The sequence below is a fragment of the Pituophis catenifer genome, unplaced genomic scaffold (genome assembly GCF_029215685.1).
Source record: "Pituophis catenifer annectens isolate HBS135680 unplaced genomic scaffold, rPitCat1.0.hap2 SCAF_2, whole genome shotgun sequence".
Lineage (NCBI taxonomy): Eukaryota > Metazoa > Chordata > Lepidosauria > Squamata > Colubridae > Pituophis > Pituophis catenifer.
The window spans coordinates 85,796,225-85,812,345 of NW_027256882.1; the positions used below are offsets into that span (position 1 = coordinate 85,796,225).

Here is a 16,121-nt window from a genome sequence, read left to right on the forward strand (position 1 = left end):
GCCGTCAGCCAAACAGTGTAGGCTGGCGACCCCTAGGAGGAGAGCCTTCTCTGTGGGGGGCCCGGCCCTATGGAATGAACTGCCCCCGGACATACGAAGGATCCCCGACCTCCGTGCCTTCCGTCGTGCTCTGAAGACCCTATAATTCCAGCAAGCTGGTCTGACAGGATAAAGGTTTTTTAAACTGGGTTTTGATAGGGGTTTTAAAATGATTTTAGTTGGATGTTTTAAACTTGGCCGAATGATTGAATTATTTTAATAAGCTTTTAATTTTTGTTGTACATTGTTTTTACCATGGCTGTTCACCGCCCTGAGTCCCTCGGGAGAAGGGCGGTATATAAATATAATAAACTAAACTAAACTAAACTAAACTAAGTCACTCAAAAGTGTAAGAAATGCTATTTCTGCTGCATGTCCAGGCCTGACTGAAAGGGAGCCATATAACCTACTTCATCCTGAATCATCTGAAGCTGCTGTGTGACCAGCTTCTCAATTGCCTTCTCCCCAAAAAAAGGGAGATTATATACAGGACAAAAATTTCCACTATGGTGGAATCCAGCAATGATTTCTTGAGGAAGGGACAGATCAGCACCTCTTTTAGGGGTAGAGAAAAACTCCCTCACTCATGGAAGAATTTATCACTACTAGAGCCCCAACACATAATATCTTCCTGGTGGTTTTTGTTAGCCAGAAAGTGCATGGATCTAGAGAGCAGATGGCCAGGCTCATAGTCATAAGAAGCCTGTGCACTTCCTCAGGCCCAATAGGTTCAAACTATTCCCAGATAACAGGGGTAAACTCTGCCATGGCTGTCAGCAGTCAAGAACTCCTGAGCTAACTCCAAATCCACTCCCATGAAAAGTAAATTGAAATCCCCTAAAACCATAAATCTGGGGAACTCCACCACTGTAATGGAATGCATGGCAATAGCAACAGCACTTAAACTTATATACTGCTTCATAGTGTTTTACAGCACTCTCTAAGCGGTTTATAGAGTGGACTGAAGGAGACTTTCACAAAAACTTAGCCTTTTTCCATTTTGACCTCATAATAGTCCTTAATGGGTTCATGTCCAGTCCAACTTCCAAAGATGTCAACCTGAAATTACTTAAATATGAACAAAGAGGCTTCTGTTTATCATCATTTTTAATTAAGATAGTAAACTATATCTACGATCATCTAAGCTCATAACACCTTCAGCTATCCAGAACCAAATGTCCAAAGTATTATGAAAGAAGCAAATTCTTTCTATTTTACTCAAAATATAAATTGACCCTTACAAGAGAGAGTTACATGTCGGTCGTGCATTTATCTTAGCATTGCAAAACTAGATTGACCATAACTATCCATGATGGGCAAAAGTCTCCATTAGAGAGGAGACATAAGGAAATTGCTACATAAGGAAATTGTAAGAAATGAATCTGTAGGGTAGGCTAAAGAGTACAGGCTGACATCCTTCCGTTCAATTTTCACTCTAGGTTTATTTCTTTTTCCTAAGCTTCTTACTTTTAAGAAAATGCTTCAAACAGTGCATTGAAAAGGCTGACACTAAAGAGCTATAAATAAATATCTTCAAACCTATACTTTCACTGTGGTCTATAATTCAAATTATACATCCATTTTTAAATGGGGAAAAAATCAAATAATAATGTATGGAGCAACAATTCCCTAAAGGTTTTGTAGAAGAGTTTTGGCAAAGATAGCATAATGCAGATTTCATTTTCAAGGCCTTCCTGATATGATACAATAAAGATATTTTAAGATATAGTTTCTAGAACATAAAAAGAGTTATAATGGGTGCATTACATATAGCATGCTTTTTCCTAGGTCAATAAATTCCACTGGAAGGTCCAGACATATAATCTGAGTTAAGAGTAGGTTCCCATGATCAGAATGGAACAACTCACCACAGCCAACTTGCCGTGGCCAATTCAACAAATCAACAATTTTATTTAATTATTTAAAATCATTTTAAAATCATTTTAATTTTTGTCATTCACATTTTATTTTGTCCCTCCTTTTGCATCCTTTAATTGTTCTATTCCATCATTTCTTGGATATTATGCAACTTTTTTCCTGCAACAAGTTGGCCATGGTGAGTTGGCTGGGGTTAATTGTCCTACACCTCCCATGATTTCATGTGCTCTAGCAGTTCATAATGCTAGGTTCTGCTTAAAAGTAAATACAGGGACACCTCTTCCCTGGCCGGGTTGATGATCAATTATTTTAAAGCATATTTATTTAATGATGATGTGCCATCAATTTGGTGTTGATTCTTAATGACCAGACAAATGGATTTTCTCCACAGTGATCTGTCCCCAACCTGGCTCTTCAGGTCTTTCAACAAAAGAGTTCTTCCACCATGCTGCTAGATGTCCTCTTCTTTTTCCTTTCACCTTTGCCAGCATTACAGCCTTTTCCAAATATCTAGGCATTTGCATAATATGTCAGAATATGAAATTTGAATCTGGTCATTTGTGCCTTGTGGAAGAATTCTGGGCTGAGTTTTCTATGGTTCATTTGTTTATTTTCTCAGTTGTCCGTGGTATTCTCGGGAGTCTTCTCCCATACCAAAGTTCAAAAGCAATTGAATACTCTTTCTATTCTGCTTCTTCATAGTGTAGCTTTTATTTCCACGCAATATTACAGGAAAAAAAAAACATTGCCTGCATGATTCTGATCTTTGTGGGTATGGATATATCCCTGTATCTACACATCTTTTCCAAATCTTTTCATTGCTACTCTACCTGAAGCTAGTCTGTGATATAGCTTTGAGTGTTGGTTCCTTTACTGTTAATAGTTGGTTGTCAAGGGGTCATTGCTGGATAATTTTTATCCATTCTGAACCTTTCTTTTGTAAGAAGGATTGTGGTTGCATGGCAGCTTCAAAAAATCCTGGATTTTTTCAGTCAGGGTTCAGGCTGGATTATGGCATTGAAACCACATTGACCACTGGAGAGAGTGGAATGGTCCTTGCTCTTCTTCACCTCTCTGCATCCATCAATGCCACCAATCATGGTATCTGTCTGGAGTGGCTTCGGCAGTTTGGATAGTACTGTATCCTTCCTCTGGGATCAGTTCCAGTTGGTGTTGATAGGAGGCAAAAATCCAGCCTACAGTCCTTACCTTGTGGGGTGCCTTGGTTCTCTTTCCTCTCCTGTTCAACATCTACTTGAAACTTCTGAGTGGGATCATCTGATAGTTGGTGTGAGATATCATCAATGTGTTGTTGATATCAAGTTTTATGTTTTCATCCTGAGCCGCCTGAGAAATACCACTGATATCCTGTCCCAGTGCCTGGAGGCAATAGGGGCCTGCATAAAGGGCAATGGGCTTCAACTCAATCCAGACAAAAGTGAGTGACTCTAAATATTTGGGCCTCCTGCATAATCTTGGTGTCTTTCTGGACTCATGGCTCCTGCTAGGTTAGGTGGCAGCCATAGCTAGGAGAGCCTTTGTAAACTTTGGGTTGTGCACCAATTGCACTCATTACTGGACCAAGCGTCTCGGCTCACAGTCAGTCGTGATCTCTTGTTTGGATTATTGCAATGTGCTCTACATAGGGCTGCCCTTGAAAAACATTCAGAAGTTTCAACTGGTACAAAATGTGACTGCACAGGTAGTGGATGGTATTAGAAATTTGACATATGTAACACCACTACTGCATGAATTGCATTGGTTACTTGTGTGTTTCTGGGTGCAATTCAAGATGCTAGTTGTCACCTTTAAAACCTTTCATGGCTTTAGAATCAGATTACCTGAGGATTGTCTTCATCAACTGCTTTCTACATGCCCAATTTGGTCTGGCAAGTTGGACAGGCTATGGGTTCCATCAGGTAAGGAATGTCAGCTGGTCACTGTCTTAGGGCCTAGGAGATATGTCTTCTCTGGTATAGCCTTCTGGAACATTCTCCCTTCAGAGTTGAGGATGAGCCTGAGCCTGAGCCTGTTAGCCGGTCTTAAGGCCTTCAAGACCTGGCTTTCTATCTGGGTCTTTATTTCATTTTGTGCTATGTTGTAAATGCTTTTAATTTTTATGATTGTTTGCAACCCGGAGTCACTTATTTAAGATGGGTGGCTATAGAGATTGAAATAATTAATTAATTAATTAATTAATTAATTAATTTTACCTAGATGTTGACCCATGCAGAGCATAGGCAATATGTATTCAATGATAAGTTACTCCAACAAGATGTAGAATCGGCAGGTGTTGATGGGTTTTCTCTCTACTGTACATTCACTTGTGGGGGCTTTTTTCCTCCTCAAATATTAGCTGGACAGATGGGCAATTATACTTTCAGCCATGCTGTGTCACCTCTTGACAAATAGGGCTGAGTGGCAGTGTGCACTCTGAATGATTGGGTTTTCTTTGGCAAAAAATTAATGACCGCAACATTCCAGTTAATTGTTGACAATTGCTGCATATTCATTATTAACTTTCCTCACTTGTGGATTAGAGGGATGGATTAGAGAGAAAAGTAATATTAGGTCTTTTTGCAGAGAGCTTGCTAAGTGAGGGAGCTGATTGCCAGCAAAAGAGAGCCTTCTCTCTTCTGAAAGAAGCAAATGTTGTAGCGTATAGCTGAATTTCTCTGGGTCAGCACTTGAAATTCCTCTGCCCACTCCATTCCAGTGGTGGGTTGCTCCCAGTTCGGTCTGGTTCTTGCGAACCGGTAGTAATGGCGGCGGAAAGCTCTGCCCACCTACCCTGATGTCATCACTGACAATCTGCACATGCGCAGGCACTCCCATTGCGAACTGGTAGTAAAGGTAAGTGGAACCCACCCCTGCTCCATTCCCATTGTGGAATAAGCCTTTATTCTCTTTATTTTCTCTATTGGAAATTTCCCCTCGTGGCCATTGTCTCTCCCTCTTTCTCTCCTTCACTACAATAACTTTTTTTTTCAAGAAAAGAAAAGAAATGGATAGGATTTTTGCCTTTTTTTCATTCAAGAATAGAAATAATATGTCATTGAAGACTACCTCTGCTGTTATAGGACTAGCTGTCTCCCAAATGGGACATTTTGTTCAAAGAGGGGGCTTAGATGAGGAAGAAGGACTTTAATGGAAGGACAAATCACCTTCCAATAGTTTCCACTGCTTTCCCTTTCTTGCAAATGAGCATTTCTCTGTTGCATAGTACACTGATCTTTCTCTTCCATCATATGCTTGAATCTCATTCTTCCCTCTTAGCATAGGATCAGATTTGGTTTGTTGAACTTTCATCAGGATCTGTCTTTCCTTCCAATCACTTTAATATTTCCAAGGAAGGAGCTTACCTCTATAAGGTGGTTAAGACAGATTCAGTTTGGCAATAGCAGTCCAAATGTATTCTACAGGAAGTTTACTAGTTGGGTGTTGGAAGCAACAGTGGTTCATAGGGCTTTATAAAGGTTCTCGCACTACCATGGTTGAGATAACCAGAAGGAGAAGCTGTGCAACAAAAGTCATGAGAAGAGAGCCGTCGTGCAAGATGATTGCTTGAACTGAACTGGGGACAACTCAGGTAGATTAAACTGATTTAAGGGCTGAGCTAATGTGAACAAGCTTAATTCAGTCAGATCAGTTTTGTGAGGTCGGTTTGGTTTAACACAGCTTTCTCTGCAATAAATAATTTAGAAATAGCTTTCTTTTCCCTGAAGCATAGTACCCACACAAGAAAACATAATAAAGCTTGCTGCTTTCTGATGAAATTGGTTTTTTTAAATCTGTTTTTATCTTCCCCAGGCACCAGAGAAAAGTTGATTCCTCACACTGAGAGTTCAGATGACCATTGCAATGGCTTCCAGTTAAAATATATGGAGCGAGTAAAGGGGGCTTTCAGACAACCAGCTTTTCTACCACTAAACCCTTTTGACTTCAATTTACAGCCTACTCAGTATTGCTCCAGGCTGTTCTAACCATTTTAGATCTTTTGGGAAATTGGAATGCTAACAGGATAGAGCTTTTTTTTTTTTTTTTAACTTCAGAAAATTGCCAGAAAACCAACACAAGCTCTTTAGGAGCGACAGCTAAGCACAAAGAACTGGGAGACAATTGAGTTTCCAGATGCCAGCCAGTAAGTGATTGCTGCATTCTTCCTTTCCATCCCAGGTTTATTTTATTCAGGGAGTAAAATGAATTAAATGTGTCCCTTTTACTTATGCCTCCGCTTGCCATAGTGGCATGCTGCCGTCTTCTTCAAAACCACTGATGCTGGCCTACAAGGATTACTAAATTTGGACTGCCTTGCCTAACCCAGCTAGCTCAGGCAAACAAGTGGGCAAACAGTAACTTTCCTCTCGTAAAAGCCCAGATTGTTAGGCACAAAAAGGAAACCAAGCCCATTAGAATGTAATGCTTATTTCCAGATTTTTTTTTTAAAAAAAAAAAAACATAGGGGAAGATTAAATTTTCAAATTAGCAAGGCTTCACTATAGTGTCATCTGGCGAGTCATTATGATTTCTTATCGGGTCTCCAACCACGTAGGGAAGGATTTGAGGCAATGGAGAAATCAACTACCTTCCTTTGGATAGTGTTTGCTCTCACCCTTTCCTTCTGGCGACAGATCTGTTTCCCAGTATTTAAACTACAGAAGGTAGTTATAAAACTAGTGTGAAGCCTGCATTAAATTACATTGAAACCCTTGTGGTGCCCACCCATGAGATAGTGTATGGTAGAGGCCAATATATGCTGTTTCTATCCATGAAAAGGAGAAAGAAATCACAAACAAAGTAACTCTGGCTGAGTTTGTAGTAAGCAATAATATCAAGGCACCATATCTGAGGTATAAACATCTGGATGACAACTGGAATGGGATGGAATGAAATGGAGCTGGAAGGGACCTTGGGGGTCTTCTAGTCCAGCCCCTTGCTCAAGCAGGAGAACCTATACCATTTCAGATAAGTGAGAGTCTAGTCTCATCACTAGATGGGAACAAAGAGATAAAAACAACTCTCCTTGCTACTATCTGTTACACGACGTACCAGTGCAGGGCAATAGTTAAAAATGTTGGACTAGAACCTGGAAGTCCTGAACTAGCCTTAGTGGTAAGCCATTGAATTTCATTTCTAATCTATTCCTGGTCAGTTTGTGGCTCACTCAAACCCTAACCGATCTATAGAACTGTGTGATGAGCAAAGCTAGAACTGAAAGAAAACAAACCTGAAATTTGCTCCACAAGAGGATGCTCTTATACTCTTCTGCAGTTTCTAACTTCAGCTTGTTTCTGACAGGCTCAGCAAAGTGTAGCTAAAACAAACATAAAACACGCATGTAACATGCAAAGACAGCCAATGGGCATTGCATGGATGGCTCAGGTTGTACTTTATGTGGTAACTGAGATGAGGGTAGTTACTGTTCTCCATCTGGCAGACCTTCCAAGTAACATCACCGGAGCTAATAGTAAATGCTTAAAAACTTCAGAGAGTTCAGTTCTGAACTTTAGCTGCTATTTGTTACTTTATAGAGGTGTTTATATACTCAAATTCTAAAGACTCCAGATGGTTTACAGCAGTGTTTCTCAACCTTGGAAGCTTGAAGATGGGTGGACTTCAACTCCCAGAATCCCCCAACCAGTGCTACTGGCTGGGGGATTCTGGGAGTTGAAGTCCACCCATCTTCAAGCTTCCAAGGTTGAGAAACACTGGTTTACAGTGAACTGCCCTTCAAAGTAGACTTGAACTTCCAAGTTCAAGTCTACTTTGAAGGGCACTTCACTGTAAACCAGTGGCTGCAAGATTACATTCTGGTCCTAGAAGACAAGGCAGAGATATTGCAGTGGAGTCATCTCCTTCCCTTTGCACAACATACCCTAATGCATGAGAAGAAGGCAGAGTGTTTCTTTGCTGCACATGAGGCATAAAGCTCAGCATCACCCCCAAAGAAAATATAATCACTTCCAATTAGATAACATTAGTAATTGGGATTAGCAATCAAAGGCTGTCCATTTACAAGCAATTCCCAGTAATGCTGAATAATTGATAGTAATTAAGCACTAATTAATTCATGCTGGGACTGATCCTGTTTGAGCCAGCTCGTGCCATCAAATCTCCCTCTAGCTTCTTTGAGGAAAGTATCAGACTTTATGTAGACATAAGAGGAAACATTAGCTTTATTTACAGTTTAACATCACAATGAATTTTTAGCAGAGCTAAGTGGCACTTTCCACGCCACAATTTTCTTTTTGCACGCTCTTAGTCATCTATCAAACCATAAACTAAACATAGCTCCCAAACAGTAGATAATATGCAGGTAGCTTTGTGAGGGTGGAGCCCTTCTTTTCTCCTAAATTATTTTCCTTTCTTGTGTCCAATACATAAAAACAGGTAGACACAGACGCCCCCCTGAAGTTATTGATGCTCTCATGACCTATACTGTTCCCTTCATAGGCTTCTGTACTATCAAAGTATATTTAATTTTCTCAATTGTTAAAAGATGATCATCCTTTGACACCCTCTGGCTCAACTAATAATGATTGACAAAACAGTGATATGAAGATATTAGGTAGATTTGGGTCAGCTTTTATGATTCCGTATATCTGAAGAATTATAGCTCATCTATGATGATATATTTCTGATATATACTTCGTACAGAGTAGTCCAAAGTAATGTCTTAGGAGCAAAAAGTATTGTTCTTGCAAACTGAGGGATTACTAGTTGGGTAATCCCATGCCATATGGGATTTTTGAAAATATTTCACTGACATTTCAAAGTGTGGAGTCCAACTTCTGTGATATATATTTTTTTTCCACAAATAAGCATCACATTGACTGTATGATGATAGAAACTGTAATGCATTATATCAGGAACTGGAGGAGAAGCTCTGGGAAAAGAAAGTAGCTTATGGGGTATATTACACATTTTGAAATGTTGGGTGGGTGGATGGATGGATGGATAGATAGATGATAGATAGATAGATAGATAGATAGATAGATAGATAGATAGATAGATAGATAGATATAGATAGATAGATGGAGAGATGCAGACAGCAGACAGACGTTTCTAGGTGTCTGGTTTCTGCGGAAGCAACTGATTTTTTAAATACTTTTTGCACATTTTTGCACTCTAGTGGGGAATAACTCAGCTTGGCAGGCAAGCACTCTGCTTATCGGTTCATGAGCAACTTTCCAGAGGGTGTCTCCTGTCACATAAAAATGAGGAAGCTGTAAAAAGAGGAATGAGCTGAATGAACCAGTGTGTGTGAAAGAGCTACAAAATCCATTCTTGGGTTGTCAGTTTCTTGCAAACATCAAAAGGAAAAATGTGTCCCCTAGAGCCAACGTTCCTGATTGTCACCCCACTCTATTGCATTCACACGCACACTCTGCTTATTGCCCAGAGGAGGGGTTTAACTGGGGAAGATGATACAGAACTGAACAGAAAGAAAACTACTGAAAGCAGGCAGAATATATGTCTGTGTGTGTGCACGCACATGCAAATTGGAGCAGCCTTTTCAATGAGACTCAGTAGAGTAATGTACTTCGGAGGGAAGTCAGGCTACATCATTAATAGTCTGTGGATACTTGCCCTAATTGATCGTTATGTTTATGGATTTTGTTTAGCAGGGGACCTATTAATTTTCCCAATCCCAACCACCCTTTTTACTTTCTTATTTCGAGCAGTCTTACGATAAGGGGACTGGTATTCCTAGGAATCGGTGAGAAAAAGATGCTCTCTAGGAACTAATGGACAGGTTTTGCCCTGAAGGATGTAAATAGTTAATTTCCCATAGGTCTATCCTAGCTGTGCAGCTTTCTAACTTGTTCATGAATGATCTGGTACCACAGCAGAGGAGCAAAAAGATCCAGTTTGCAGAAGTTACATTATCCTGAACCATCAGAAGCATCGGGAACAGTTTCAAAAAAATAGTGAACGAGAAACAGGGCAATATTGCATTTGTAAATATTCTGTGAAGAAGAAAAAAAGTCTAACTCCAAAGGGAAGCATTGTACCTATTCATATCATGACTATGTTTGAACAACCCTTGACCACAAATTAGCCAATTACATTTTAGCCTAGAGCATTGCACAAATCCATAATGGGTCCATTGTTCGGTATAACATACACACCAAGAGAAGTGGGCTTATAGAGTAAACTACGGTTGTTAATCATGTCATACAAATATGAAACCTAGTCGGCATACTAAGGTAATAACTCTTGTTTAGACAGTTTTAAAGGGGGTTAAGCAATTTCCTGGGAGAATCAGAGTCCTCGCAGAGTTGGGGGACAAATGGGGGCAAGTGATATAATGTGAATCATATCATGATGCAAAAATTTTGACACCAACATGACTTCTATGCGAGTCCAATGTCAAAGACTTCTTATCATGATGGCTGTAAGCAGTTTTCCGTTTATTAATAGTGTCACTTTGATTAACAATTGATGGGGAGTCACAACAGGAAAATATTTCATCTTGATTCCCTGTTTGTGACTTTCTTAGAGACTATTATAACAGTATTTACACATAACACTGCTACATATTTTGCTGAACAAGCCATGCCAGTATGGTTCAGACTTTACATTCAGCTGTAATGGATGATATCAAGTGTCATCCTGAGCCCAAAAGAACTCACCACAGTATGACCTAGTATCATGAGTGAAGTAGACTTATGAGATACAGGATGCTGGAGCTCACACTTTTCAATCGACCTTTGTAGAGGAAATATACTACTTGCAGGTGTAGATGTGTTTCAATACATTAGTGCTGAAGAAGGTCCTGCCATCACCATTTCTCCTGATAACATGAAGAGCCAGTGCTCTGTGTTTAAAAAAATTGGACTGCATGTACAGGTAGTCCAACAGTTCATTTAGTGACCATTTGACATTATAACGGCACTGAAAAAAGTGACTTATGACCATTTTTCACATTTATGACCATCGCAGAATCCCCAACGTCACATGATTTACATTCAGATGCTTGACAACTGATTCACATTTATGACAGTTGTAGTGCCCCAAGGTCATGTGATCCTCTTTTGTGACCTTCTGACAAGCAAAGGGATTCGGGAAACCAGTTTCACTTAGCAGCTGTTACTAATTTAAGAACTGCAATGATTCACTTAACAAATGTGGCAAGAAAAGTCATAAAATGGGGCAAAACTAACAAATTTCTCACTTAGCAACATAAATTTTGGGCTCAATTGTGATCGTAAATTGAAGACAACTTGTATAATAGCTTGGCCCACTATTTCATGTGTCTGAAATACTGTAAAACAGGGGTCTATCCATCACTACTGCCCTCCCTACATTTTATCACACTTTAACTCGGTAAATCAGTTTATGGAGAGAGAGGGGGAGAGAAAGCGAGAGAGACAGACAGACAGACCAAGGTTATTTATTGAAATTTACAGAGAAAAACATAATATTTAACTAGGTTTAAGATGCATTATTTTAAAACAAGGGGAATTATTAAAAAATAATCACTATTGCTTACAAAGAGGTGGCGCAGTGGTTAGAGTGCAGTACTGCAGCTAGTTCAGCTGACTGCTAGTTCAGCAGGTCAGCAGATCAAATCTCACCGGCTCAAGGTTGACTCAGCCTTTCATCCTTCTGAGGTGGGTAAAATGAGGACCTAGATTGTTGGGGGCAATATGCTAATGCTAATGCAATATGCTAATATGCAATATGTTATATGCTAACTTTGTAAACTTTGTAAACCACTTAGAGAGGGCTGTAAAGCACTATGAAGCAGTATAGAAGTCTAAACAACAACAACAACAACAACAATAATAGTAATAATAATAATAATAATAATAATAATAATAATAATAATAATAATAATAATAATAATAATAATAGTCTTCTTACCATTTTTAAATCATTTGGTCCTTGAAATCAATGATATGGGAAGGAGGAATCTTAAGGTAGAATTATAACTTAATACATGTGTGTCAGTGGAATCTTTACTACTAAAAATCATGATAGAATTCAATATTTAAGCTCTAATAGGAGGTACAGCAGCAGAACACCATGACTCTGTAGTGCATTCCCCATCCTTGAGGCAATCTAGCATTGCTGACTGGCTTACTCTCCAGAGCTTGTTTGATCTAGATCAGGGGTTGGGAACGATGGCTCTTTTATGACATGTGGACTTCAACTCCCAGAATGCTGGCTCAGAATGCTGAATTCTGGGAGTTGAAGTCCACAAGTCATAAAGGGGCCATCATTCCCCACCTCTGATCTAGACAATGAATTCAACTGTTGCATTTTTGCATTCCTGAATGTGTACATGTGTGTGTGAATATATAAAGATTCATTAAAAATTGTATCTTCATGTATGACAGTTCTTAAACATGAAGTGCAACAATCCATGGTTTATGCAATTTGGTAAATTTGTATCTCTGGAACCATTGCAAGTTTGCATTGTTTTCTTCAAGGTCTCTATTATGATGATGAAGAAAAGTTATTTCTCTCTTCCCTTGTTCTCTTTGAAAGTCGATTCTCTCAGCTGCTCTTACATCATAAAAAAGAAGAGGACCATGTGTCCCTTTATCATAATTATGAAGATACTGGCATGGCATTGTTTCTTGTTTGAATAATTTGCTCAGCTATGATGTATGCTAATGGAGGGTGAAGGAATAAAACCAATGCCAGCGCCTGAACCAAAACCTTTAACCTACCAAGGTCTCTAAACTCAAGTTAGCCTCTGTATTGGCTTAGCTTGCCTAGACATTTAGACATAATTCATGGTAAAGAGCATGAATTAACGAATGAATTAAGTGAAAGAAAAACTGTTATATTGTAAGGCTGTGAAGCTAAGAGAGAAAGGAGGAGGATGTAATAAATTGCTATGGAGCAATGAAAATAAAAGAGTAGATTTGATAAATGAATGCAAACAAAAGAATAGATTGGTTTTACTTTTTAGTCCTTGGTTATGAATGAAAGGGCTAAAATATGCATCAGAACGTTTCATTTACTGTTATAGGATGGGTAGCAGCTTTTGCAGGATAGAAAAGGGGCAGAGTGATGCAAAAGGTATTGCGATACAAACCCTGTCCTTTTCCAGGGGTATTGAAGGGGAAGTGCTTATGGTGTACCACTGCAATACAGTTCTTATTGCATACTTTGGTTGAAAGTAGGATTCCATGCTTTACTATTAGTTGCATGCTATGCATCATTGAATTGTAATAATGGAAGAACCAGAAGTAATTGGGGGGGGTGGAATAATGCAACATTCTGAAATAATATTATCCAGAGGGAAAGAGATTGTTTTAGATGACATGATTGGGTGGGAGGGCACAAGACAAGATAGCAGAGGAAGTGACTGATTCTAAAGATCTCAAAATGAATAAAAAAAGGTGATTGGTGAGCTAATGATGTAGAAGGAGCTCAACTCAGGAGAGATTTTCCTTTTTACTCCAAAAACTATAAAATAAAAAATGAATCAAAAGTGATGTAAAATTAGCCTGTATTCCTTTTTATAAAAAACTGTTTCATAAAATTTTGATCACACAAAAATAGCTAGAAGTGTGCCCAGAAGACATATAAATAGTAGTAGATCAAAGTAGCAAATGGATACAAGCGTCTTTTTTCATTTGTTCTTTTAAGCTGTTCGGATTTCCCAACTAAAAGACTGTCTAGTCACATTTCAGCCTTCCAGTACTGGCCAGAAATATAGATGTGGCTTGTATGAATTGACACCTAATTATTATGCCAACATCCATGCTATTCTTTGTCCATCCTTTTAGCAGAACCAGCTCAGCCCAAGATGCTGTGGAATCTTGAAAAGAACATTAAAATAAGAACCTTATTCTCTTAATAATGAAATAGTTGAGATCTCTCATCCTAAAACTTCCCCCTTAAAAGTAAGGGGGAAACAGTAAGACAGGACCTGTAGTGATATCTTCAGCCTTTCTCTAAGATCTCACAGTCTATTGAATGCAAATTCTCATTTTAGCTCTCTCTTTGCTTAATGCAGGTACATTCAAGGGGCCTCTTCTCCAAAAGACATGGTGATCATCGTGGATGTGTGAGTATTTTTTCCTACAATTTTCCACGTGTCATGTTTTCAGACTATATCTTATTGTTTGGGCCCCAGTAAAATGCTAATTTTATGTTGGACCATAAGGAAGGCTGAGCATCAAAGAATTGAGGCCTTTGAACTATGGTGCTGGAGAAGACTCCTGCAAGTCCCTTGGACTGCAAGGCGATCAAACCGGTCAGTCCTAGAGGAGATCAACCTTGACTGCTCTTTAGAAGGTCAGATCCTGAAGATGAAACTCAAATACTTTGGCCACCTAATGAGAAGACAGGACTCAGTGGAGAAGAGCCTAATGCTGGGAAAGATTGAGGGCAAAATAAGAAAGGGACGGCAGAGAATGAGGTGGCTGGATGGAGTCACTGAAGCAGTAGACAGGAGCTTAAATGGACTCCAGAGGATGGTAGAGGACAGGAAGGACTGGAGGAACATTGTCCATGGGGTCATGATGGGTCGGACACGACTTCACAACTAACAACAACAACAAATGCTAAAAATGTTGAAATGAATTTGGAGGCCCAGTGGGCAGGAGGGACTGTCTCCACAGCATAAGATCATCATGGAAAGGAATTGCAACATACCTGGTGCTTCAGATATGAGGGCAATCTGACTGCAACAGCTCTCCTCACATTAGTTACCAGGGTGGATTTGGCTGATCTGGCTGACCAAGTGGGTGACTTTTCTTCCCTCACAGTCAATATATGCTCTCCCAAATATATTGCTCTACACAGATAGCAGTGAGCAGATAGCAGTGGCCATTCTTTCATCAAGGCTGGAACAGCCTAAAATTTGCTATTTCCCTTACTAATCTGCACCCTATTTGTAGTGTCCAGGTGTGTTCAAAGAGCATTGGGAGGAATCTGGGCCTGATCAAGTTTTTGTCTCTCCCATCTTATACTAAACAAAAATAAGACAGGGTTACTTTAAATTTCTTCTTTGTTCTTGCTTCAGTCTTTGGACTGCATAATCCCTTGTCTAAGTCCCTCCTTAATGGCTCTTTCAAGGTCAGCTCTAAATTCCTTTTGGGAATTTAGTGAGCAGTGGGCTGCAGTCCTATGCTGTCAAGCTGGGATATATTGCTTCAAGATTTTGAAGGCACAGATATGTATGAAAGGAAGGTTAGATGCAATCAGCACATATGCTAAAACCCATTTTGCTGGAAAATCAATCCTATTTAATTTGGCATAACTTATTCCTAAGTAAACAGCAATAAGGCTGGAAAGCTTTTAAAGCCACAAGTCTATCCATATTGATTTGCTGATCCCAGGAATCTCCCCTTTTGCCTTCCACCTCTTCCAACAAAGGATTAATTCTCACACTATGCCAGAAGTGCCCTGCCTGGGACAAAAAGTGGAAGAATCTTAACATTTGATCCTACATTTATTGATCCTACATTTGATTTTACACTTATTTACTCAGGTCCCTAGTACATTTAGTGGCATGTGCTGCCTAATCAACTAGTTTTTAAACTACGGCCTACATGATTAAAAAAAAAAAAAGCTTTGAATCTGGGATGGGTTCGAGTATAATGAAGAATTATCAAATGCTGTTGCTAAAAACTACTGGGTATAGACAGAAGAATGTTTCTGTCAAGCAAGGACACTGATGAAACAGTCTGAAACCTGAGGGGAGGAATATGCCCAACCAATCTGAACTGGACCATAGTGCTGGGGAGCTCATCCCAATGCATAGTGGCTTGACAGTATGATTGACAGAATGGGCATTGAAGTAGATCAGAAGGTACTCATGGTTAAGCTCCTACAGTTTGTTGCCTGCTGATGAGGGAAAGCATTTTGAAGTTAGAACAGCTAAGAGCAATCTTAAACTGTCTCAGATATGGGTTAGCAGCAAGATGAAGGCTGCCTCATGAGGTCACGGTAGAGGAAATATATTGCTATGTCATGCTTCTAGAAGTAAGGAAAGGCTCTTAATGAAAGAAATGCATAATGAACTCTACCTTATTTTCTGTTACAGAAGTGGTAGCGTCAGTGGCCTGACACTGAAGCTGATGAAGACCTCAGTCTATGATATGTTGGACACCCTCTCAGATGATGACTACGTTAATGTTGCTTCTGTGAGTAGCAAGCCTGCGGTGGGAAATTAAGGGGCAATGATAGAGGCAGCTGTCCACCAACATGGCATCCACTAGATTGGCATCGACTAG

General features: G+C 39.5%; 1 protein-coding gene across 1 annotated transcript in view; it reads left to right on the forward strand.

Annotated features, from left to right (window-relative positions):
- Positions 1 to 16,121, forward strand: part of CACNA2D2 (calcium voltage-gated channel auxiliary subunit alpha2delta 2) — a 655,759-nt gene that overhangs the window by 533,277 nt on the left and 106,361 nt on the right. The window contains exons 9-10 of the mRNA XM_070933719.1: positions 13,898 to 13,948; positions 15,932 to 16,031. Of these exons, the coding sequence (XP_070789820.1) occupies positions 13,898 to 13,948; positions 15,932 to 16,031 (151 nt within the window). The remainder of the gene's footprint in view (positions 1 to 13,897; positions 13,949 to 15,931; positions 16,032 to 16,121) is intronic.